General features: G+C 39.2%; 1 protein-coding gene across 12 annotated transcripts in view; it reads right to left on the bottom strand.

The window, feature by feature from the left end:
- The window catches only part of PLPPR1 (phospholipid phosphatase related 1), a 600,006-nt gene that overhangs the window by 141,586 nt on the left and 431,099 nt on the right, over positions 1-27,321 (bottom strand). For 10 of the 12 annotated variants that reach the window (XM_044940346.2, XM_006067875.4, XM_045165145.1 and 7 more), the window contains one exon: positions 8,807-8,911. In XM_044940346.2, coding sequence (XP_044796281.1) covers positions 8,807-8,869 — 63 coding nt within the window. In that variant the 5' untranslated portion in view covers positions 8,870-8,911. Of the gene's footprint in view, positions 1-8,806; positions 8,912-26,380; positions 26,442-27,321 lie in introns of those variants that run through there. The other 2 variants (XM_044940347.2, XR_006550106.2) reach the window with 2 other exon arrangements.

Here is a 27,321-nt window from a genome sequence, read left to right as displayed (position 1 = left end):
CAGAGTCAGACACGACTGAAGCGACTTAGCAGCAGCAGCAGCAAACATAACAATCGGAGAAGGCACTGTCACCCCACTCCAGTACTCTTGCCTGGAGAACCCCATGGACAGAGGAGCCTGGTAGGCTGCAGTCCGTGGGGTTGCGAAGAGTTGGACACAACTGAGTGACTTCACTTTCACTTTTCACTTTCATGCATTGGAGAAGGAGATGGCAACCTAGTCCAATGTTCTTGCTTGGAGAATCCCAGGGAAGGGGGAGCCTGGTGGGCTGCCATCTATGGGTTGCACAGAGTCAGACACGACTGAAGGGACTTGGCAGCAGCAGCAAACATAACAATACTCGTTAAGCACTTAAAGCACGGAAGCTTGTAGAAAGGGAAATTCACACTCCAACATTTCTATGTTTCTGGCCTCTGAAAGGACTTCGTTACCCTAAGTTATTTTCTCCAGAGGAGAAAGTTCCCTGCTTCCATGTGACCAGGAGGCCAATGATTATCATGCCTACATATATGCAGTGAAAATAAGATATGAAGGTATAATGAATTAAAATCCCAAGCTTAACACCTATTGTCTGTGTGGCCTTGAGTAAGCCAGTTAACTTCTCTGTGTCTGTTTCTTCATTTTGAAATTTTAAAAGACATATTTATATTGAAAAAAGTCAATATTTTCCTATTGATGTTTTTCAGGACTCCAGTTTTATAACAGAACACCATGCAAATGTCAAATATGATATATTTAGTGGTATAATGGGATTCCCAGGTGGCTCAGTGGTAAAGAATTGGTCTGCCAATGCAGGAGATGCAGAAGATGAGGGTTCGATCCTTGAGTCAGGAAGATCCCCTGGAGAAGGAAATGGCAACCCACTCTAGTACTCCTGCCTGGAAAATCCCATGGACAGAGGAGCTTGGTGGGCTATAGTCCATGGAGTTGCACAGAGTCCGACAAAACTTAGCAACTGAGCACAATAGTATAACACACTAGGGGATTTTCAAAAAATCTGAAATCTGACTAACTTACATCATGAGATGCATGCAGAGAGTTACATATTTCATTAAAATGTTGACAAGAGCAAAGCTGCTCTCATTCTGACCTCATCCCTGCTCTATTCAAAATTCCTTCATGGTATAGTTATCATCATTATCACTTTTAGATAACCAGTGAGTTTGTTCATCTTTTCTTATATTTCTTGGAGATTTATAACTCCCCCTCCTCTGGAGTTAGATTGGGCTTTTCATTAGTTTGGGTGGGTGGGAGGAGGAGTAGACCAGTAAGGAAAACAGGAGGAGGGTATGGTAAGGGGGTCAGAGAAAGAAGGGGCTGGGAGGGTCTCAGGCCCAGTTCCTAGTTGGTCTTGGAGTCCAACCATCTGATTTTCCCCAGAACTATATTTCTTCCTCTCGATCTTTTGTCCTCTGGAGCCAGATTCATTTTTTTATTCCTAACTTCTTTTCCCCTCATGAAGATTTAACGGGGACCTTGATCCCAAAATATTCACCTTGGAGAGACTCAATGCTGAAGAACAGAGGAGACTTCATTCATTGGGAAGGGCATCTGATGACAAGGATAAAGGGTGATGGTAACCATATTTAATTTTTAAAATCAATATTGTTATTTTGATACTATGAAAAATAGATACATAAAGATTGGCATTGTCCTTTTACCCCAGTACTGCAAACACTAGTCAAAATAATGATGAAATAAGGAAAAGCATGGGAAAGTACTTTATAATGTGCATTTATCACTGCAATTGTTACAAAGACCACGGATTGTTCATTGCTTTTAAAACACCACATCCAATAACATCTCAAAATATTCTAAAAACATTATACCCCTAAACCCAGCATATTTGGGGATTCAACTGCCAGACTTCCTCCCTAATTGTCAGGGTTTTAGTGTTTGTGTATGTGTGTGTTTAGTTAGTTTTATTTTTCATCTTTGCTGGGTGTTTTTTTCTGCTTTATAGTGGGTAGAACTTATTTTAAATTATTTTTGTGCTAACACTTTTTAACCACTTATTACTTGACCAGCACTTTCAGATGCATTACCTCATTTCTTAAAAGTGTTCAGGAAGAAGTTATTTTTATTTCCACTTCAAAGATGAAGCAACTGAGGGCCAAAGAAGGAACCCAGGTTTATAGAAGCAGTAAATGGCAGAGCCAGGACTCAAACTCACTGCTTCTGACATCAAGTTATTTTCTTGTTCTACTTTACTCTGTATGAGGATAAGTTTTGATACTTTCTCCTTATAAGAACCACCAGTTTGATTTTTTTTTAAGGAGAAAAAGATCTCAATGTGACTTAAATATAAATGCAATTTAAGACTCAGAAACAAGGCAATCACAGCTGCTAAATCTTTGCACCTGCCAAGTATACAGCAGAAAGCAAAGCCAAGCAACCCTTCCTTTAAAATCGGAGGGATGTGAAACAAGCGAGACATTGAAATGGTACTCATTGTCCAGAAATGACGAGGGGAAACTCCTTAACATCTGGCCCTGGAGAAAGACACTCAGAGTCAAGTTCTTCCAGAACTTCACGAGAGTATTTATCTTCAGTCTGGGATTTATGACAATCACCCAGTAGATTCCAGCTGAGAAAAATGAGTTGTCAAGAAAAGGCAGTAACCACTGCAAGTACAAGAAACCATCAAAATGATAAAACTGTCACGTTTGTACATATCAAGCAATGATTACATTCATTATGTCCAACTCCTGTTACTTAATACTGTCTGCCAAGGAAGCTAAGTTCCATTTAGAGTTTTGCTGTTAGCACAAATATGTTTGAAAGAGATTTGACTGAATTTTTCACAAGTTTATAGAGCATGCAGTGAAACTGTCTCAAGAGGTGTCCACTGATACCTGGAAAGATTTGCAAAAAGGGTATTTCAGCCCTAAGTAATTTGCAAAAACTGAGTTAGGCATTGATTTGGGGGACATGGGAGATCTCAAACAACTTGTGTTCTTATTTTTATGGAAAAATTATACTTCAGTCACAAATTTCAGTGTGTTTTCCCTTCAGAGAGATTCTCCATTTTAGATCCTCAAGCATGAGAGGTATTGCTAAAATGACAAAGAAAAAGGGATCAGAAATGGACTAAAAGGCAGAGAGGGAGGTAGGGAAGGCAGAGGGAGAGAGAGAAACAGGGACTAAGAATAAAAATCACTAAGAATATTTGATTATTTTGATCACTTTTTGGAAGCTACTTTGTTGTACGTTTATCCTCACCAAAAATTAATATTATTGAGTTCAAGGAATAAAAATGAGGATGGGAAGTAGGTGTCCCCTGTGTCCTCATGTTACAGGCTGGAAAACTACTGCTCTCCCTGCTGCCTCTGACTTTTCTAAGCTTTTGTCTAGTTCAGCAGTTGCTCTACTACTTGCAGTTCTAGAACAAGATGAGCAAAGAGCCAAAAGCCGGCCAGAAGGACTATTGTGGACCATATTCGATTTTTAGTGATTCTGAAGTTCCCTCTCATTGGTGACAGAAAAGTTTGTATTCTGGTCAATCAAGTCATTATTTTCTTGTCAAGGGCTTTCCATTTAACAGGCTTTAGCCAGCATGGAAAGCTACATTTTAAGGATTAGCTGGAAGATGTACTTGAGACGTTTTTCTGAATTTCTAACATTCAAGGGCTTGGTTTCTGGCACTACCTGCATTGCCCACTGCATATCATACTTCTCAATCTATTCTGCTGTCCTCCCACTGTTAATTCCCTCCTTTCAGCCCATTACTTTCTCTAGATACTCTCCTAATCTAGAGACTTAGCTCTCTCTCCAGCAATATCTTAACCCTTCATTTTGGTTTGTGACATTCAAGGATTACCTAAAGCAATGCTCTCCTGACATGTTAGCACCGTGAGATAGTTCCTGCTGCATGCTGCTTTGTCAGCCTCTCTACCACTGTTTCAGCCTTCTGGGTGGGTCTCAGACAAGCTCCTACTGTATCAGCAAGTTTGAATTTTAGAGGCTGGTTGGCATCTATTCTCCTCACCAACTACCACAAATAAAATTTTATGCTCATAGAGTTAAGATCATCAAGAAAATACACATGAGATCTCTGTGTGTCTCTCATCCCCATCCTCCATCCCCTATACATGTTAAACATGGCCCAATAACCACAGACCTGCAAAAAACCTCGATGAGATTCAAGTTACAGAAAGCCAGTTAGTATGTCAAGTATGCGAAAAAGGGAAAAACACATAATGACTTGGGGAAGAAAAATAAGCACTAAAAATATAAGTGCTGAATGAGTGAACGCATTCCTGGAACAAAATAGTCATGCAAAGGTTCCACCACAAACACCTACAAATGATGGTCAGTCTTTTTCTTTCTTTTTAATTCATAGATGAGCTGAATCCAAAAGGGTACTGAAGGCAGGAGTGGTAACTGAGTAAAGTGATGACACGGTGAACCTAAACGGGAATAGAGAAAGGGGTACATGGCAGTCTCAGTAAGAAGGTTTGGGTTTTAATGCCCATGAGGATAAGACATTCTAAGGACCTGAGTTGGAACTGAGACTCCTGTGTAAAAGTCAGAATTCCTGAAAGCGTGCTTTTGACACTTCAGAGACAGTGTTCTGTGTAAATCCACCTGCTGGCAAAGGGAGACTACAAGGAAGATGAACTTTGATTAATAATACTGTGAAATTATGAAAATTTGACTAATGAATATAGAAACATAAACCCAAGAGAAACATGCATATAAAATCTTCCCAAAGAAATACTCTTAAAACCTAAGACCCACATGAATTATTATAGAAGAAGAATTTTAGCTCTGCCAAAAATGAGCTAAAAATAATTATAAAGAAACAATCCACTATGAGCTAGAGATGGCAGATTCAACATATGGGAGGATTAAATATCAGTAAATTCAGGGACATCCCTGGTGGTCCAGTGGCTAGGACTCCACACTCCCAATGCAGGGAGCCTGGGTTCAATACCTTCAGGTGATATAACTGTCTGAAAAAATATGTAAGAAATATACAGACACCAGTAAAACTAATAATAAAGTTTAGCAAAGTTTTTCCAAGAAAACTGGTAGAAAAATACCAATATTGTTTCTATAATGAAGAAACAAAACAGGAAAATGTAATTATCTCTCGTCATTCCAGTGCTAGGTGTCAATCCAAGGAAAGCCCTTGTACACCTGCATACAGAGACAGAAATAAGGATACTTTCTGCAAAAAAATAAAAAGCTGTAAGGGTATAAAGTGTTAAAAAAAATAAGAAAGAATCAACCAAACCATCCTTCAGTAGGTATTGATATATATTCACATAATGGAATAAAAGGCAATAATTAAAAGAATGACTTGCCAATCTGAATAAACTCAGAAACATAATGTTCAATGAAAAGTTAAGTTGCAAAAAGTAGGTTCAATATGATCATTTATCTAAACTCTCCCTAAAATATAATTTACAAATATGTAGACATGTAGGGAAAATATGAAAATACGTATAAGAATTATGCAGGAGAATAAAGCCTCTAACTTCACATACAAACAACTGACCCTTGAGCAATGCAGGGGTTAATCCATGTATAACTTATAGTCAGCCCTCCATATCCAAGGTTCCTCCACATCCACAGATTCAATCAACCATGGGCTCTTAGTACTGTAGTATTTACTATTGAAAAACATCTGCATATAAGTGGAATTGTACAGTCCAAATTCACAATGTTTAGGTTCAACTGTAGTTACTTCTGTGTCTAGAACAGTAGGACTTCAGCCATATCTGGAATATTTTACAGTCCATGAAAAAAATATCTGAAGCATATGTAGCAAATTTTAAGATTTGGTCTTGATGGTAGTACAGTGATGTCTGGCTATATTATTTTCTCTGTTTGAATTACTTCATAATTAAAAAACAACAGTGGAAAGATACTTATTGATCATGTTGACATTTTTACCAAGTTATACTTTTGATCAAGTTTTCTGATATCCCTATTATAATACCTGGAATAATGTAGGTAAACAATAAGTATTTTCCTTTATTTCATTTCTTTTGTTCCCATTGGATCTTACTCAAAATTTTGTTGCCCAATCTCAGAAGAAACTTATTTTTTTTTTTAACATTTTGACTCCCTCCACCCATTTCTCTCCTCCTCACTGTGCCCCCACATCTGGAAACCACAAATCTGCTCTGTATTTATGAACTTTTATTTTCCTTTTTAAATTCCACATATGTATTCCACATATTTAGATTCAACAATCATAAAGTATTTGTCTTTGACTGGTTTCACTTAGCATAATGCCCTTGGGATCCATATATGCTGTCACAAATGACAGTATCTTAATTCTTTTTGATGGCTGAATAATACTCCATTGGGGGAGGAAATTATATATATATATATATATATATATATATATATATACCACACACACATATATCTACAAACCACAATTGCATTATCCATTAATCTACTGTCAGACACTGAGGTTGTTTCTATACCTTGATTATTATAAATAGTGCAGCAACAAACATGGGGTGTTTATAACAAAAAGCATTTAATGAATGAAATATGCGAGAATCATGAAAGCCACTTTTCACCTCTTTCCCTTTCAGTTTCTACTTTATTCTATTGATACTTCATGTCCTCTTTTTTTCTTTCTCCTCCTTGTTTCAGAGAAGTCACTGATATGTCTTAAACTTCTATGCAAAGTAAGAATAATAATACAACAAGATAAAGAATAAACTATCTTTCCTTTCCAAGATTTTTAGACTTATATTTAGTGTCAGGTTAAGGCATAGAAAGATTAATTGATGTCTTCTATGGTTTGCTCTACTTGTCAAGTTCATCATTCACAGACTAGAGGCCTGACAATCTTTAGACACAGAGCTTCCAGACAATAAATTCAGCCACTTACTTTAAGGTTTGGTTCCTGTTCAACTTTTAAGAAAATTTAAAATAAAACTGCTATCAGGAGGATGGACATGGGTTTGGGTGGACTCCGGGAGTTGGTGATGGACAGGGAGGTGTGGCGTGCTGTGGTTCATGGGGCCGCAAAGAGTCAGACACGACTGAACGACTAAACTAAACTGAGCCAGGAGGATAAGGATGATGACAGATGACTTATTCTAAATCTCCTCTGCTGCTGCTGCTAAGTCACTTCAGTCGTGTCCAACTCTGTGCAACCCCATAAACGGCAGCCTACCAGGCTCTCCCTTCCCTGGGATTCTCCAGGCAAGATCACTTTAAAATTTTATTTTTGTTGTGACAAAAGAGTCAGGGTTTTAACATCGAAAAACATAGTGTCAAACACTTCTATCCTTTTCCCATGATCAGTGGGAGAAAGGACTCCTTTTTATTCATCACAATTTCAATATGAACAACAGCAACTAGAAACCCACAATAGATATAATATAGAGTTATTGTCTGAAAGGAGTTATTTTTGACCTTGTATGGCAAGTTAAGAGTATTAAGAATATATGCTGTGTTTTAAGATGAGTTCCTTGTTTACCCTTTCAAAGATGAGTTCTTTGTTTACCCTTTCAAAGATATACTTGAGTCTGAGTATCTTAACTTATATCAACACTTCTGTCCCAATGTAATCTCTATTTCCACCTGGTTTTGCAATACAAATAGGTTCACAGATATCACCAGAAAATAAATCATCAAGTAATATTTGCCCATCTAAATTACCAAGGGATATCTATAAAGTGAAACTTGAGGATCAGCCAAACATTATTAGTTGGCGCAGATAATATTATCAAAATCATTCAACTGACTATATAGACAGCTACAGTTATTTCAAGAGCTAGAAGATAAAAAAAAAAACCCAAACATTTCATTGATTCATAGGTTACGGTTAAACAGCACATGCACTGAAAGTACATTTTTGCCAGCATCAGTAATGGTTTAACTCAAGTGATACAGGCGATAAAACGGATCAACATGCATATTCCTCCCATACTCAAAGCCAAAAAGATCCCCTGCCTGACGATGTAAGAACATGCTACAGCCGATCCTTAGGATGGAGAGACTATGCAAGCTGTTACCAGAAAGGAAACTCAGGACATTTACTTTTCAGCTTTTCACATCATCATATTTTAAACACAATTTTCTGGATAAAAACCAATGTGTTAGATGCCCTTTCTCTTGAAGAAGGCAAAAATAATATCATCTCTGGCAAATCAATACCTTATTTTGTGAAAACCTGGAGTAGCTTTTTTCATCATATTATTCCAAATTACCTAAAATTTTCATGTCTTTGTCTCTTCTATAGCAAACATTATGGAAAGGGAGGTACAGTGGGGAAAGGATGACAAGAAGTTTAACCAAAAGACACTGGAGAAATTGTTTACTGGCTCAAAGTTGAGGCATCTCAACAAAATCATTTAAAACCCAAAAAATTGCACACTATATAAGTTCTCAATATCCCAGTAAAAAAAAAATGCCCAGTGAAGATAGTCAACTCTAAGAAATTTTCTTCTTTATATTGGATCCAAGGCCAAAGGTCAATAACATCATCTATAAACCTTGTTTATTTTATTCTTGAAATAATGATATTGATTTTTTAAAGAAACAATTTAATCAAAATGTTGCATTCATAATTAACAGTATATTCAAATCACCACTGAAAATAAAAGAAATCTAGTAAGACACAATTATTTTGGACCCCATAGATGAAGCTTCTTGTCCTATGGCTTCCTATTTAAGAAACACGTTGCATAACTTATTCTTTACCAATGTTTCTGCTATAAAAATTTCATTATCAATCATAAGAGTAAATAATTTTATAAAATAATCCAAGTTCTCAGCATGAAACTGCTACAATTCCAGTTTTTCTGTAAAGGTAAATAAATACACCTACCTCAACAAATATAAAACACGGGATGATGGAATAACTTCGTTGAGTGTTGTTTCCTACAGCCATTTCTTACATGTAGCAAGGCTGTACCGTCTAAAACTGTCCAGGCTGAAATAGAAATAGATGGCATGGTGTAAGAACCATATGTTTAGAAGTCCCTTAGGTATGCACATAAAAATATCAGCTGCCCTTTAGATAAGCAAGCTGTGTACAAACAAGGCAAAATACTGATCTACAGCACAGTCAAATCAGATTAATTATAAGTCCAGAGAAAAGAGACTGAGGTTTACTAACCATAAACAGTCTCTGAGCCTAAATGACCAAGCAGGGAGCCCCTGTGCACACAGATATAGTGAACAGAGTTTTAATTGCCTGGTGCTGCACAGTGCCTGAACCCAGCAGATTGTGCTCGTGCCGCAAATGCAATTTTTGCTACAACACATTTGTTACTGTCCATTCTGCATGAATCTCTTCTGTGCCTGATCCTTGCAGTTCGCAGTCTAAGGATTTGTTCATTTTTGCTTTTGCCTCTTCCTTTGGAGCTGACATTTAGGACTGAGGCACTAATCCCCGACTTCCTTTCTTGACCACTCTTTGCCCTTGCTCCCTTGACTACACAGTGCTATTCACTATGGATTAATACATCACTGATCCCTCTCACTGGGTTCCCTCAGCCATGTCTCTCTCTCTCTCTCTGTTCTAAACACAAAACATTGACACCATAAACTTTCTCCTGTAAGAATGGTGTAGTTGGGCAACAGCAGATTATTTCAAATATTTGTTAGAACTCTCTGTCCTACTTTGAACTGAAAATAGTTCTGTATTAGAAGATCAGTTAATTTTGGTTCTTCTTAATAACAACAACGAAATAGAAATTCCAGGCTTTTCTGAAACTTCCATGGCCTGATAAAAAGAATTTTCCACCAAACCTTTCATTCTCTATTCAAGCAATACTTAATATGTTTCAGGTACCTGCTCCTGAGAATTATTTTTTGTCTGTTCTGTTTCTGTGTCAGACTTCCCATAGTTCTTATGGACCGTGGCAAGAAAAGTGGTACAGGGACTACTGGCCCATGCAACTGGCCGACTGCATTTTTTCTTAAAGGTCATGAATTAATGTTTTTTAACTTAACTCTGTCTTTATGCCCATTCTTACTTTTTTTCCAAGATAAAACTTTAAAAAGCATTTCTTTCTCTTTATGAAAATGTTTCTATTAAAATTGGATATTATCTGTTATAAAATACTCATAATAAATCTTTTACCATTCTATTTCATAATTTAGGAATAAATAATATTTTTTACAATTAGAAAGAAACTCATAAATAGAACACATTTGAGTTGATTTGGCAACCATGTATTGGTTTCATTTTACCCTTATTTAACCCAAATATCTTAGAATTCATTTATTAGTATTTATGATTTTAACTTTTTATTTTATCCTGGAATATAGCCAATTAATAATGTTGTGATATGTTAGTATTTATGATTTAGATGAGTCCTGCTGTTAGTATCAACTAAATACAGTGCCTTATATCTGAAAAGTAAATTAAGTTTTTAATCACCTTGAAATAGGTAGGGGCACCAGAAAAACAAAGGCATCAGACACACCCAGTATTTCAGATGGCCTCTCCATACAATTTATAAAAAATAGCAATGAAATGGAGAGTACAACACAAGCTTTGGGATATCACATAAAATTCACCTTTCTCTTCACTCTTCTGGTTCAAAACACAACCTAGCTTTTTATACATGTATGAAGACTATATACACACACACATATATACACACATATATGTATCTATGTATGTGTATTATACATAATTAGTAACTATAATGGGGTTTCTTTCACATATAATTCACCCATTTCAAGTGTACAATTCAATGATATTTTAGTAAATGTACCAAGTGGTACAATGATGAACACAAAACAATTTTAGCACTTTTTCCTTCACCCCCAAAGAATTCTCATTCCCATCATCACCTCACTCACCCCTCTCCAGTCCAGCTAGTCACTAATCTACTCTCTGTCTCTACAGATTTGCTTTTTCTGGATATTTCAAATAAATAGAATCATATAATATGTGGTCTCTTGATCTGGATTCTTATGCAAAACAAAAGCATGTTTTTGAAGTTTATTCATGTCATAGTTCACATATCAGTAATTTTTCCTTTTTATTACTGAATCTATTCCATTGTATGGATATAGAGCCTTTACCAACTGGTGGAAATGTAGGCTGTTTCTAATTTTTGCTGTATCCAGCGTTAGGTTGTATCCAATATTATCATTATCCAGTGATGTTAAGAACATCTTGTGTTGATTTTCATTTCTCATTGTCATTCTAGTGTGTGTGGGATAATAGCTCATTGTGGTTTTCATTTTGTAAATAACAAATGATATTGAGCATCCTTTCAGGTGCTTATTGCCCATTATTCTATCTTCTTCTGTAAAATAACCAAATCATAAAAACACAAAAGATTTAAATATTTTCAAGATAAAAGCGTTCTTTGTATATTTTGGACACAAGTCTCTTACCAGAATATATTTGGTCTTCTGACTATTAATGTGCCTTGGTATGGATTCCTTTAGGTTTATACCTGCTTAGAGATTTCTTAATATTTAAATCTATCAGTTTAGGTTTTTCCCAAGTCTGGGGAAATTTTCAGGCATTATTCCTGGAATACTTTTTTAATCCACTCTCTCATCTCCTCTGGGACTCCAGTGACATGAATATTAGATCTTTTGTTGCAGTCCATCCATCATGTCCAGGAGACTCTTATTACCCCATCCCCACCCCAGTCTATTTTCTCTCTGTTGTTCAGATGGGGTATTTTCTCTTATTCTGTTCTCAAGTTCACTGATTCTTTCCTCTATCATCCCCATATGGTGCTGAGCCAAGTCCATCCACTGAGTTTATTTTAGTTGTTATATTTCTTATTCTAAAATTTCCATTTGATTTTTCTTTATATTTTCTATTCCTTTGCTGAAACTCTTTCTTCGCTGAGACTATTTTTTCATTTGTTTCAAGCATGTCTACAATTATTTATTAAAGCATTTTTATGATGGCCACTTAAATTTTTGTCAGACAATTCTATATCATCTTGTTTTCAGTTCAGTTCAGTTCAGTAGCTCAGTCGTGTCCGACTCTTTGCGACCCCATGAATCGCAGCACACCAGGCCTCCCTGTCTATCACCAACTCCCTGAGTTCACTCAAACTCACGTCCATCGAGTCGGTGATGCCATCCAGCCATCTCATCCTCTGTCGTCCCCTTCTCCTCCCGCCCCCAATCCCTCCCAGCATCAGAGTCTTTTCCAGTGAGTCAACTCTTCACATGAGGTGGCCAAAGTACTAGAGTTTCATCTGTAGCATCATTCCTTCCAAAGAATACCCAGGACTGATCTTCTTTAGGATGGACTGGTTGGATCTCCTTGCAGTCCAAGGGACTCTCAAGGGTCTTCTCCAACAACACAGTTCAAAAGCATCAATTCTTCGGTGCTCAGCTTTCTTCACAGTCCAACTCTCACATCCATACATGACCACCGGAAAAACCATAGCCTTGACTAGACTTAGGTGTCTGTTAATGATCTGTTCTTATTCAGTTTGCCATTTTCTTGGTTCTTGGTATGCAGAGTGATTTTTTATTGATCTTGGGTTGTTACATTATAAGACTAAAGATCCTGTTGAAAGCCTATGTCTTTTTATACCTCCTCTGACACTCCTCCAGTAGATACAGGGATGTCACCTTGTTACTGCCACATGAAGGTGGAAGTCCAGGTCCTCTCCCTGGCCCCCTGTGATAGCTAGTTGGTGAGTGGCCCCATTCACTAGGCAAGAGGTGAGTTCAGGCTCCTCAGTAAGGCCCACTGATACCACCAGGGCTGGGAGGGGGTATGTACCTCTTTATTGCTCCCCACACGGCCTCCACTGACCCTGTGGTTTTGCTAATGCTGTGTAACGGTAAAACTGAATTTCCACTAGGCCCACTCTGATACCACTCCAGTGAGGAGGAAGTAGGGGTGCCTCATTACCGCCTAATGGCGGTTGAAGTCTAGGCTCCTCCCATGTTCTCCCCTGACACCGGAACAGGGGTGGGGGCCTACTTATTGTTGGCCAGTATGAATTAAAGTCTTGGCTCCCTACTTGGCCTTCTCTGATATAACCCCAGCAGAAGTTTGGAGGAGTCTGCTTATAGCCTGGCAAGGGCAGAAGTCCAGGGTGTCTGCATAGCTTTTGCTGATAGAGACAGAGGTAGGACTGCAGTTTTTTTCTGTGGTTTTGTGTATAGTCAAAGGGTTATTTTCTAAAAGTTTTCTGCACTGCTAGGCTGCCCTTTTCCCAGTGCTTTGGCTAGAAAAGCAGCAGCTTTTCTTGGGGCTGTTTCATCTGAGAGTATCAGTATCCCAGTTTGCTAGCTTCTCTGATATCCAGTCTGAGATACGAGGCAAAAAGAAATCCTGGGAACTCAATATTGTGCTGGTTCTTACGTGAAGCCTCCACCAGTCCACCATTCCTTCCTCCGAGCTTTGTCTGTTTGCATGTAACATTCAAGATTTTTGGTTGATTTAGTGGGAGGAATGGGGAAAGTACATCTTACCCCATCCTTTCAGAAGAAGTCATTAGAAGTCTTTTTAAAGGAGCACTGCAACGGCAGGGACCAAAGTTCTCATGTAGCCCAGCCCTGCTGTGTCCTCATGAATTTGAGTCTTTTTGTGCCCAAGGTTTCAAAATATCAGAATAGCAACATTTATTTGTTTATTTGTGAGTCCCTAATTCATGCCTGGTATCCCATTAGGCACAACTAGAAGTAATGAATTAACCAAACACTCCATATTTAAGGGGCTAATAGTCATCAAGAAAAAGCTGTTATATTTGTTTATATATTTTTCAATCAGTTATAAGAGGGATAACGGCAGGATGGATGACCAATTCTAACTCTGGAGGTCAGGGAGTTATCCAATTGGCAGAGTAGATACACTGTTTGGGACCCACAATACTTTTAGGAGCCTATGAAAATGTTTAATTTCTTTTAAAATAATAAGTGTTTAGGTTAGGTACAAAAATATTTAATGTATTATTAAATTCAGTTTTACACTAATTCAACTGTAAAATATAAATTTTAATAGAGAAAGGGGTCCACAAAGGCAAAATTGCTTAGAGTCCACAAAAGTAATGAGATAGTCCTCGTTGGGAGAAAGTTAAGGAAAAGTTTCTTAGAGGAGAAGGCTATTTATGTTGTTTAAAATAAAGGTAGCTGCTCCCCTATCAGAGGAGGACAAATGAAGTATTTTTAGCTAACAGGAACAGCAAGAGCTAAGGCTCCAAAGATATAAGTTGACTTAACATATGTTTGCGAAGATAAAAACACCACCAGCTCAAATGTATGAAAACATTCAAGGTGTTACCAAAATTTGCTTATGTATATGTAGAATTTTATGCACAAACTCAGAAGTTAGAAGACCTCAAGGATAAGAAATATAAGGTCGGTCCATTTATATATCAGATAGGAACATGGGGAAAAAAGAGAATATTGACAGACTACTGTTTCCTACTAATTAACTGAGAGCTCTTCATTTCTAGGAGGTAAGGACATTAAAAATCAGACCTGTCCAATAAAGGAGTCAATGACATCTCATGTGTTTCCACTGGATTTTCCATGTAATTCCCTTTTGCTCATGAGAAGTGTAACAATTCTTAGTCAATCCAGGACAAATGCACAAATAAAGGCTGATTATAAAGAATCTGTTTCAGTGAGACTCAGAATGGATATGGATGAAGCACAGTCATATATAGATGAAGATAAACCTCACCAATTTCTACGTTATGCAAAGTTAGCTCCAGGTGACCAGTCAAATAAAGTATCAACAGCAAGGAACAAAAATGCCCTTGAGAAAGAGTCCCCGTGATTCATTGGAGCTTCTGCACAGCCTTGGTGTGAATCCAATATTTTCAGTGGCCAAAGTCACAGCCTGAGGTTCTTCTCAGCAGCCCAGAGTCTATGATTTTAGGGATGATAGATCTTGCTTTTTTTTATACAGAATATTAAGCTAATTTTGCTCAAAATGCTATGGTGATTCCCTTCAAAGTTAGGATGATATGAATTTATTGAGTTCACTAAAACAAAAGTCTAAAATACAAACAGGTAACAACAAGGCCACCAAAAAGGTATTTTTATGAGTAACCCCAAGAATTCTGCACTCTGAGGCCACACTGATTCAGGACAGTGTTTCTCAACCCCGTCACTGTTGAATAATATTGTGGGCTTCATAATTCTTTGTTGTGAGGGGCTGTCCTGAGCATCATTAGATGTTTAGTTAAATCCCTGGCCTCTACCTACAAGATGCCAATGGTAGCAACCCTCCTCCTCAAATACTGTAACATCTTAAAATGCCTCTAGACATTGCCAGTTATTCCCCTCCAAGGTGGGAGGGAGCAGGGGATGGAGACAGACGAGGGGGAGAACCATTAATTTTAAAGGATTGAAAGCAGAGGCCCTAGGACATTAGAATTTTTGAGCTGATGAAGCTCTTTCTTCACTAAGGATAAAGGCCACATTTTAGCACAAGGGGACAAACCTGTTGCTGTTTAGTACCTAACAGAGGGAAATATGGAAATTGCTGAGATGTTTTATCAGCATTTGGGGGGGGAAACAAAGGGCATCTCATGTCAGAGACCATGACTGGAGTGAGAATAAAGCTATTTTAAGTGGTATTATTACCACTTTGAACCTCTAAAGAAAGCAGGGCTGTTTTATACATTGAGGCCTTTAGGCCCAATTCCTAGGGCTGACGAGTTATTTAACAGTCCATGAGAATATATAAGAAATAAACAAAAAGGGCACTAAAGCTCTGTAAAATCCAATAAATATGTACATGTATACCTAAAAATGTAAAATTCTTGCAATTTCATTACTCAATTTAGTGTTAGCAATCTGAAAGTGATTTATAGGCAAAATTCTTTATTCTAAAAATTCCTTTGCAGAGAACCTTTAATTGTAAAACTAGTGACTCAGAAAAATAATTTCCAAAGAAAAGGCATAAAAGTCTTTTCATTTTGCCACAAAATAAAGATGTACTGTCAGATCATTCATTATGTGTTTATCTTTGTATGGAGTGAGGTCTCAAAAAGTGAGTGTCAAAAACAAGCTTAAACAACCTTAAAATAGCTCTGGAGGGATTCTGCTCTCAGCCAAGCGAAAGTAACTAAGACTGGATTTCATGCCTGGCATAACTGAAAAATAGAGACAAAATAAATGAGCCGATGGTATTCAAGACATTGGCTGTGAGGCAATGAAGGGCAGTGATCCCTGAAAGATGGGAACAAACAGAGGCAAGCCCCGCAATTGCCCTCGCTTACTGCCTGGAGAGTGTCTCCAGTCCAGGGCACAGAGAGGAAAACCCAGAAGAATGGCCTGTGGTCTCCCTGAGCTGAGAAGACAGCACTGGGAATGTGGGGAGGCCCAAGAGACTGGAGTTCACAAGGCAGAGAACCAGAGAGGAGAGTTCTGCACAGACAGAGCTGGGTTCCCTGCTGAGGGCCCCCTAGGTGCAGGGGTCCCCAGCCTCCAGGATCTGAGGTGGAACTGATGTAAAAGTAATAGAAATAAAGTGTACAATAAATGCAATGTGTTTAAATCGTCTTGAAACCACACCCTCCAACTCCCAGTCCGTGGAAAAACTGTCTTCCATGAAATCTATCCCTGGTGCCAAAAAGTTTGGGGGTCTCTGCAAATTTTTGGCAGAGTACTAATGAGCATGGGAGAAACTAGCTAAGGCCGGGAAGGAAACCATTCAAAAGGATTAGAGTGAAATTATCATCAGGGCTCATACAAGGCCAAGAATACTTCCTGTTCCCACCAACCCAAATGAAAAGACACCTAACTCATCAGAGAGAAGGTAGAAGACTTCAGTTTAGGTTAACTAATAACTCTGATATGAAAACATTCCTTATCCAGGGACCACAAGTATTCCTTACAGAGTTTTTTTCCTTGGTTACAGGATACTGAAAATTTACTGAGATTCAGATTTACTGAATGACTTGTTTTTCCCCAGTGTCAGGGGGCCCCAGAAACAAGAATATCCATAACTCAGGTCACATTAAAGGAACCTCTGACGTGAGTTTTACAACACTCAATGTGGTGACACTTTCTAGGATTTATTCAAAATTGGATTGGCGTAGGATTGAAATGAGATTATGTCCAGCAAGGGGAAAAATAGGACTTTTTCCCACATGATCCACATCTTAATTAGAGGTAAGGCAGAGGGGATTAGAGTAGAAAAGGGAAAATTAAAAAGCAAAAAATGAGTTGTGCGAGTTACATTTCATTTTGTTCCCCTGTACTAAGGGTTAGCCAGAATCCCCTAATCCAGCTCATCTTTAACACATGTTAAATAGGCATTAACTTCCCTGGTGGCTCTGAGCTGCCCCTCACTGTTCTGGATCAATTCTATTCAGTACATTATCTCCAACCAGCATCTCAGTAGGCCTTTAATTTCTCAAAGCTGGAAAACCTATTTTTTTTTTTTTTGAAAGCAACTAAGGCATTAAGAGATAGGAACAAGTCAAATGAGATTGTAGATGAGTGTAAAAGAGATTTCATCACAAGATGATGTGGGATTTAAGACTGTACTACTTAGATTTTCAAGAGAAATGCTGTACTCTGTTTCATTTTAGAGATGCTTTTCAAAGCTTGTAAAGATGCTTTTCAAAGCTTGTGAAAAATTACAAAGTGAAAACCCTACATTAAGGAGAGTAGCATTGACACCATCTTTCTTTGTCCAGTCTCTCCCCTCCACAGTGCCTCACTCACAGCTGCATCCATGGTCCAGCCCTTGAGCTAGCCCAGCATCAGGCAGTGATACAAAGAACATGAGACCTACAATACAGGGAACTCTAGAGTTCAGTCAAATCTTTACAAAATAAAAACTTGGAGTGGGGGTCTGTGAGGATGCCAGGGCCTCATATTGGTCTTGAGTGGCTTCTCAGACCCAGGCATAATTCCAGGTTCCCTCTGGGCTCCCATATAACATTGGCCAGGTCTGTATGACCAGCCGTTAGCTTTGTTCCTGCTCCTTAAATCTGATGAATCTCTCTCATACCTCAATCTCTTTTCAGGTCTGCCTGCACACTCCTGTCTGAACTTCACCCAGTAACTAGGACTCAGATGCCCATTTATCTAGGTGAGTCCTTTGAACCTACAAGTTATACCTGGTTCACACTTTAGCCCTAGTCCGGAATGGATGGTCTGCAAGACAACCACTGCCCCTTACTACTAGAAGATGATTTGACACCTAGGAGTACCAATGATGGGCCTCTCACAACTAAGGCAGAAGATGGCCTGGCTAATGACTGAGCTTGTTAATTTGTTTTGACTATGTTACATCTTTCTAGTCTCATTTTGTAACAATCTTCACCTCATGCCCATTCCCAGCCTCCTGGTACTCCAGCCACTCACTCAGTTTCTGCAACATGCTAAGTTCTTTCTTACCTCTGGACTCTCTCATGCACTCCAGCATGGAGAATTTTTCCTCCTCCATTAGTTGCCCCACTCTCAGATTTGCAGTTAAACACCATTTTCAATGGGGAAGTGTCCTTAATTGCCTTGACTGGTTCAGTTCTATTACACACTATCATGCTCCTTCAGAGTACGTATTGTGTAATTGCCTAATATCTCTTTTCTAGGAATGTTTGCCCTGCTCAGCACTGTAACTTTAGTAATTTGCACAGACCTTGCACACTGTGTAGGTGCACAGTAAAAGTTGACACGAACAGTGTGCCTAAGCCACTCAGCTCTGTCGTTTGATTTCACATTTGCCCTGGGTCCACTCCTTACTCCTGACCCAGTCCTCATCTGGGTCTTGGTCAGTCCTTTCCAGGTCCTGCATGAACTCAACAGTATAGGTCTTGGGTCAAGCCATTTGACCCACCTCAACTAGCTAAGACCCACTATACCTTGGACCCCAAAAGCAATGAAGAATAAAGTGTCTGAAAGTCCTAGAAATCAAAACATAAACCAGAGCACATTTTAAAATGTAAAATTGAAAGGGGAAATCGTTCCACTGGATTCCACCTCTGGTACTTTTGAGTGTTAAAAAACATAACAAAACTGCTTCAGATGGCTGCTTTAAAAGGTACACGCCTCCAAGGTAAAAATTTAAATTGGAAAAAAAGAATCCAAATCTATCCAAAAGTAAGCCAACTCTGTTACAGACTGATCTAAAAACAAGGAGCACAAGGATGACTCAGACCATAAAGCTCAGCAGGGGACCTGAGACAGCTGGAGGAAAGCAGAGAGCTCGCGAATGTCAAACTTACTGACGGGAACAAGGACCCAGGGCCATCTGATGGGCCACTATCAGGAGAACTGCTCAACAGATAACAAGACAGTGCCCAGACCAGAAGGTCAGTCCCTAACTTCTTTTTCAATTCAATTCAGTTGATACTGTTTACCCCTAATTTCCACTAGGAAAAAGGAACAACAACAAAAAAGCTGGAGGAGTAGCAGGACTCAAAGAACTTTTCTTAATTACAAAGCAGAAGTTAATGTCTCTTTCAATAAAATCAAAGGCTAGAAGGAAATGAGGTTTTGATGCTCAGTTAAACTGAAACCTTGAAGCATCAGAGCAAGAACCAGAAGTGTGCATGCATGTGCGTGTGTGTGCACACACATGGACTGGGATGGACACACACATACACACCCTTCCCCCTCAGAAAGGCTTCTAAAGATAGGGAAAGTTCCAGACCAATGTTGTGCTCACAGCTTAAATTCTAGAGAAAAGAGGTAGAGAATATGCTGAATTGCTCTTATAAAGTAGTGAATATGATTTTAAAATATAATTAAGTACAGATCTACCTTGATATATGGTGGAATTACATCCTGATAGACCCACCATTAACTGGAAATAGCCTAAGTAGAAAATGTATTTAATTCACATTAACTTACCAAACATCTTAGCGTAGCCTAGCCTACAGAACACTTACAATTAGCCTGCAGTTGGGCAAAGCCATCTAACACAAAGCCTGCTTTACAATAAAGTACTATCTCAGTTAATTTACTGAATACTGTACTGAGTATGAAAAAGAAAATGGTTGTATGGGTACAAACTGGTTGTAAGTGTATCAGTTGTTTATCCTTGAGATCATACGGCAAACGGAGCTGCAGCTCAGGATCTTGCCCAACATCAGAAGACACTATACCTCATTTGCTTGCCCTGGAAAAGATCACAGTTTGATCTTCAGCCTTTCTGCTGAGAATGGCTTTCACACCATTACAGAGTTGAAAAGTATTAAATCCAACCATATTAAGTCGGGAACTGAATGTATTTATATTCTCCTGCATCTGGCTCTAGTTATTAAATTTAAAATATAATTTCAAAAGCAATTGAAGTTAACAAAATTTGTAATGATGTTATGATCTGTTGTAGGACTGACTATATTAAAGGTAAAGATTGTTTTATTGCGGTCTCTCACATCATTCCAGTGAAAATTGCCCATTGATCAGATTTACAATCAACTTGCATGCTATAGTTTGTTCTAAAATGGACCGTATTTTAGAAAGGCTCTGGTGTACCTAATACCATAACACCTTTTACTAAACTATTTTGAAGACAAACATTGAGAAAAGATGCCATTTTGTCCATTCACTTATCAATGAGGCTTTATTAACTATCTACTAGGTACAAAGTCTTAGGCTTTGAATAATGCAAGAATGGGTAAAACAGACATTGACAGCCAGTTGCTTACAACATAGTAAGAATGCGAATGCAGTCAAGTGCAGAGTCTACTTATAAAATGATATAAATGATGAAAATTCATAGGAAGAAGAGACTGTTTCCGTGGAAGATATCTGAGGTAAACTGATGAGGACAGGAAGTTATGAACCTGCCCAGGAGACAGATGGATTTCTAGGTGTTAGGACTAGTAAGAGCAAAGTGTGGAGTAGAATAGCCCAGACCATATCTATGACATGGAGTTATGGTTGGGCAAGTTTCTTCTATCTCTAGAACACTGGCACTGGATTGTTCAATGCAAGCTAAGGAGCTTAGCTTCATTTCATTGGCTTTTACTTACAGAATATAAGACAGGTGATGGTTGGTGAACACTGGAGTCAGCAAGACTTACGAAGGCTACATTTTTTCCAGTAGCCATGTACGGTTGTGGGAGTTGGACCATAAAGAAGGCTGAGCACCAAAGAATTGATGCTTTTGAATTGTGGTGCTAGAAAAGACTCTTGAGAGTCCCTTGGACTTCAAGAAGATCAAACTAAGCAATCCTAAAGGAAATCAACCCTGGATATTAATTGGAGGGACTGATGCTGAAGCTCCAATATTTTGGCACCTGATGCAAAGAGCCAATTCATTGGAAAAGACCCTGATGATGGGAAAGATTGAAGGCAAAAGGAGAAGGGGGCAGCAGAGGATAAGAAAGATGGTTAGATAGCATCACCAGTTCAATGGACATGAATCTGAGCAAACTTCAGGAGATAGTGTAGGACAGAGGAGCTTGGCATGCTGCAGTCCATGGGGTCGCAAAGAGTTGGAAATGACCTAGCAACAGAACAACCATAACAAAAGAGTGGCCATTGTCATCTAAGTAAGACATATTCAGAACCATGCAAGAACTGCTTCAATCTAGTCTTTTAAAAAAATTTTTGAGATTCACAGGGAGGAGAGGTAAATAGGAGTGCCTGTTTGAACTGGGACCTCTGTAAAGTGGCCAAGGGAATGTGTTATGTTATTAAGGTCAGAGGGACTAGAGTGCTTTTTCAGACTTCCAAGTCATTGGTTCCTGCATTTCCCTTTGAATTTGGTTTCGATTTCCATCTCCACGGCCACTGTGGGTTTCTAATGATCGAAGAGATGAGATCACTAATTAAATGGAGAGGAAAGAAGCAAAAAGTTCAAGTCCAGCATGAGAAACTGCTGGGGAAGAGAAGATATGCCCCGCAGACAAGAATTCTAAAGAAGCCGCCCAGAAGAGTCCTTTTGGGGGTGGTGGTTCCAGGACATTAGACAGCCCTTTATGGTCTTGCCTGCAGGGATGTATCTCACAAGCTGTTCTGAGCAATGGGGAGGCTGTGATACTGTTGTTCTGCCAAGCAAGGCTGCACTTTCCAATTTAAAGCTAAGTTGCCCAGGAGCCAAGCTGTTTGTTGTTGAGAAGACAAGGAGAGAAAGAGCGTGTGTACATGTGTGTGTGAGAGAGACAGACAGAGACAGAAACATCCAGGAGTTCAGATATCCAATCTATCCCCACATCAACTCTCTGGAACGGAATGATTCTGTTTTCATCATTAGGCCTGCTCAATCTTCGGGTGCCCTCAGAAATCACTGCAAGGAAGTCCCTATGCCCTCACGACAGGGTAATTAATTAGCTCTGTTGGACCCTGTTAGGGTCTCACAGGAAACAGAAAAAAGCATTGAAAGGAATCCCCTTTCAGCACAGGAGATTTCAGAAAAGGATTAGACAACCCTGGCATAAGCCTTGGTTTGCCTGCTGTGCAACCAGAGAAGGCTGCACATATTCTGTGCCTGACCCAAACTTAGAATTTGAATGAGTATAATAACAATGATAATATTGTCTGCTAGTCTCCTTGATAAATATGTTTTGAGAACTTATTAACCCATGCCAGGCTTTATGCAGAGTTATGGTCTTAACTTTTACATTTAACACTATAATATCTCTTGAGTTAATTTGCATATGGCATGGAAATATGCTGACCATTCTTTTCAATATTGCAGCCTGCTTCCCTCATCTCATCCTTCTTACTCTAGTCTATTTTCTCTTTTATATATATCACTCATCATATACCATAATTTATTCATTATGTTTATCATCTTCCTCCAATGACCAGGATATAAGTTTCACCACAACTCCTGCTTTGTTCACCAGTTGTACCCTAAGTGTCTTTTGGAGAGAGGACAGAGAATAATTACAAGTGAGGTAAAGACAGTATCTCTCCAGGACCTAATGGGGAACCCAACATAGTATAGGGGTCAGGAGAGTCTTCCCTAAAGAAGTGATCTTGGATACATAAAAGATTGTATTGTATTCCTGTCAAAGGGAATAGAACAGGGGAACTTCCTGAAATGAGAGAAGGCACGGCCACACAGCTGCAACACACAGCACTGGCAATGGACACACGATGAGGGCTGGGATGAAAGGGCTCATGGTGCAAGGCTGGGGACACACACTATAAAGTTTGAGATTTGCTCTAAGAACAATGGTAAACTATCAAAAGGCTTTAAGGAACAAAACAGTCATGCCCCCGTTTGCTTTTACTAAAGACAGCTCAGGATACAGAGAATGGTTTGGGAGAGTGGGGCAAGAGTGACTGTGGTGAGGTGGCCAGTGGAAGGATCCTGCTCTCTCTAGATAAAAGGAGAAGGTAGCTGGGGTTCAGGCTCAGGCAACAGACACAGACAGGTCAGTGAACTCAAAAGATCAGAAGAGCAAATAACATTTAATTATCGATTAAAATAGGAGTGGTAGGGATATTTATTTATTTATTTTTTAATCTAGAATTTTTTTTAATTTTTTTTTAAATTTTATTTTATTTTTAAACTTTACATAATTGTATTAGTTTTGCCCTTTTAAAATTTAAATCCTGAGTACTACCTTACTTGTGCTGCCTCCAGGGGTGATGAATAGCTTTGTTTCCCCTCCTGTTAAATCAGCAGCAGCCTCTCCTTCAATCTTTCCTCCTGAGTCCCAACTGTGTCCTCTCGGCCTTCATCTGGCCCAGAATCAAGCACAGCATGGAACAGACAATTCTTGAGAATCACCTCACAATATCTCATTTGAAAATACCGTGCTTACTCAAGAAAGAGGTGATATATGTATACGTAGGTGTATGCATGCTTTTGTGCTAGTTACTTCAGTCATGTCTGACTCTTTTGCGATCCTACGGACTGTAGCCCACCAGGCTCCTCTATCCATGGGATTCTCCAGGCAAGAACACTGGAATGAGTTACCATGCCCTCCTCCAGAGGATCTTCCCAACTCAGGGATCGAACCCACATCTTATATGTCTCCTGCATTGTCAGATGGGTTCTTTACCACTAGCGCCTCCTGGGAAGTCCATGTATACATACAGTTGATTCATACTGTTGTACAGTAGAAACTAACATAATATTGTAAAGCAATTATATTCCAGTTAAAAAATAAATTAAAAATATACAGTGCTAAAACAACAAAACCAGTAACTTATTCCAAATCCATTCCTTAAATAAGTTGGGATCCTTTAACATATACAAATGCCCTTTCTTATTTTCTTTTTGCCTTTCCAACTCCTCTGCATCCTTTAGGACACAATTAAATAAGTCAGTCATTCACAACAATCATGCTTTGATCTGCCCATAAGCTGTGCATGCTTACTATGTGAACCATTGATTTGGTGTTTGGTCACAAGCAACGTTAGGATGTGAGAGCTGGACCATAAAGAAGGCTGAGTGCTGAAGAATTGACACTTTTGAATTGTGGAGCTGGAGCAGACTCTTGAGAGTCTGCTGGACTATAAGGAGATCAAACCAGTCAACCCTAGAGGAAATCAACCCTGACTATTCATTGGAAGGACTGATGCTGAAGCTCCAATACTTTAGTCACCTGATGCAAAGAGTTGACTCATTCAAAAAGACCCCGATGCTGGGAAAGACTGAGGGCAGGCGGAGAAGGGGGTGACAGAGGATGAGATGACTAGATGGCATCACCTACTAAATGGACATGAGTTTGAGAATACTCTGGGAGACAGTGAAGGGCAAGGAAGCCTGGTGTGCTGCACTTCATGGGGTTGCAAAGAATCAGACACGATTTAGTGACTGAACGACAATAAGACCCTTCCCAGCCCATGGTTCCCTTTTGTATTCTCATTTTCATCTTTCAATCCAAAATTCTTAGTTAACTTCCAATGGGCAAACGGGTTATCTTTTCTTCCAGATTATAAACTCCCTCACAGCATCTAGCCCAGTGCTAAATGATAATATACAGAAAGTATTTATGGTTATTCCACAGAGAAATGTGCAGGAGGTAACTACCAGGCTGTCTTAGCTCTAACCCCTGCTCCCCTCACATCATCAATGTGAGATGCCCAGCTGTGGGCATCAATGTGCCCACTCATCAAGTGGGCAGTCAGCAAAATACTGGGCATAGTAAGATGTCAAGTTTTCTGTGAAGACCCTGTGATTAAAGCAGAGTCAATTCATGAATATTTTTCACATTAGAAGGAAAATGAATGAACTCAAACTATTGATCCAATTTCAGATCTACAGAGTCACCTGTCCTTTTGGTAAAGTTACTTTAAAAATCCACTAAATTTTCCATCCTTTCTGCCTTCCCATTTTTAACAGAAACATTTATAAAGGTGTCAAAAGGTCAGGATGAAAGTAATAGCAAACTATATATAGAATTCACTTAATATTTATAACCACTGTATGAAATATACAATTCATTGTTGGATCTTTTGGGGGAGAAAAGTTACAGAGAATTTAAGCAGAGCCCAGGATCACATATGACATAGGTTTCAAGCTGGGATTTATAACCTAGGTATCTGATCCTAAACTTTGTGTACTCTGTAACTGTATCATTTTCTTCTCCAGAAAAATGAAAAGGGAAGCAAAGAGCTTAATTTACATCCCTGGTCCCAGCTTTCCAGCTAACAGTTAGTTTGCTCTTTAACGTGCTGGTTCTTTTTATATTTCATTTGACATCCAGGGATTGTGATCCCCTAATGCAAGCCCCAAGCTTTTCCTGATTTTATTAAAAAAATTTTTTTTAATTTATTTGGCTGTATGAGGTCTTAGTTGCAGCATGCGAGCCCTCCAGTTGTGCAATGCTGGCTTAGTTGCTTCCCGGCATGTGAGATCTTAGTTCCCTGAGCCGGGATCAAACCCAAGTCCTCTGCATTGGAAGGTGGATTCTTAACCTCTGGACTACCAGGGGAGTTCTTCCCTAGTTTTACAAGAACTTTCACACGTTGTGGCCCAAGATACCTTCAATGACTATACCTAAGAGTCCGCTCATCCTCTTCTCTATCTCACTGAAATTCCACACTCCAGAGGATCATAAAATCACTTTAGGGACTTGACGTTATTCTGTGGTCCAAGCCAGAGTTAGTTAAGGATAAATCTTAGCCCCTCGAAGGCACACCTGTTTACTGACTGACATTCACTGTCTACAAACAAGCTTTGGGATGAAGTGTCCCCCTTTCTCTCTGCACTTTGCTGATGTGTAACCTACAGACTGAAAGCTGGGTAGGTTAATTAACAACCTCCCCAGCAGCCTGATGTCACTAGAATACCACCAGGATAGGGATTTCCTTCCTGGGACAGCATTAACCCTCATCACACGAGTAAATGTCACTCTGCACCTGGATGACAAAGTCTCAGGTTCCAGGCCTTGAACACTACTAGCTTTGGAGTCTGACAGGTGTTGGATCTGGACCCCAGTCACAAGGAACCAAGTACATAAACTAGGTTAAGCCACCATGACTTGCTGTGTTTTCTATTCCTTGGTGTTATTGTGGTTGTACTGCAGTAATTGGTGTGAGGGGTAATTACATGACGTGTGCAGTGGTTAGCACATACCAGGCATGAAAGATCACTACAGGGACTTCCCTGGTGGTCCAGTGGTTAAGACTTCGTGCTTCCAATGCAGGGGGCACCGGCTCGACCCCTGGTTGGGGAACTAAGATCTTGCATACCACAGGGTGCAGCCAATAAAATAAAAACAAATAAAAATGTTTTCAAAAAGAAATCTCACTACACCCCTCACTTGAAGTCACTTTTCTACTTTTGCCCCTCACCCATTAGAGAAACAGTGCTATACTATCCCACTTAATGAGAATGGACTGTTTGTAGAGAACATTAGCCATACTTATTAAACATTCTTCTTATTCACCCAGACCTAAAAAGGTTATTAATTACTGAGCTTTGGCTAATTCCCAGGACGTCTAATTTGTTCACATCTATTTTCAGAAAACCTTCAGATTTGAATATGACTTAATTTCACTATTTTATTTTCCCCTCACAGAGAAAGCACATGCAATGGAGCAGATAGCCGGGCACAGGCTACATTGCAGCCAGCGGGACTTCATGAGGAAGAAATTCATTCCTGAGACTGGAGGAGAAACGTGGGTAATGAGATAAGGGGAGCGATGAACCAAACAGCAAGGAAAATTAAAAAGCACTTGCGGGTTCTGCCTGAAGCTCTTAATTAACCATATTCTCCACAACACAGAGCAAATCCATCTGGGCAGCCCTGGAAGTAAAAACACAGCACATAGCACTCGATGATGGGTCACTGCTGGCAAAGTGGGAGGTCAAACACTGAAGATACAAGAAGCCCCCAAAGTCTAAAATCAAAAGCAATGGTGAGGCTGAAGCTAGAATGCCCGAAGCTTAATGAACTAATAAATTAACTTCCCTCAAACTTGGCACATCATGCTAAGAAGACTTTGCCACAACAGCTCTTAAAAAAAAAAGGGAAGAGACAGTTGCAGAAACGTGGATGGCAGCCGCAGCACAAA

Source organism: Bubalus bubalis, chromosome 3, assembly GCF_019923935.1.
Source record: "Bubalus bubalis isolate 160015118507 breed Murrah chromosome 3, NDDB_SH_1, whole genome shotgun sequence".
NCBI lineage: Eukaryota > Metazoa > Chordata > Mammalia > Artiodactyla > Bovidae > Bubalus > Bubalus bubalis.
Note: the sequence above shows the minus strand (reverse complement) of the source record. Positions and strands in the feature narration are given on the sequence as shown.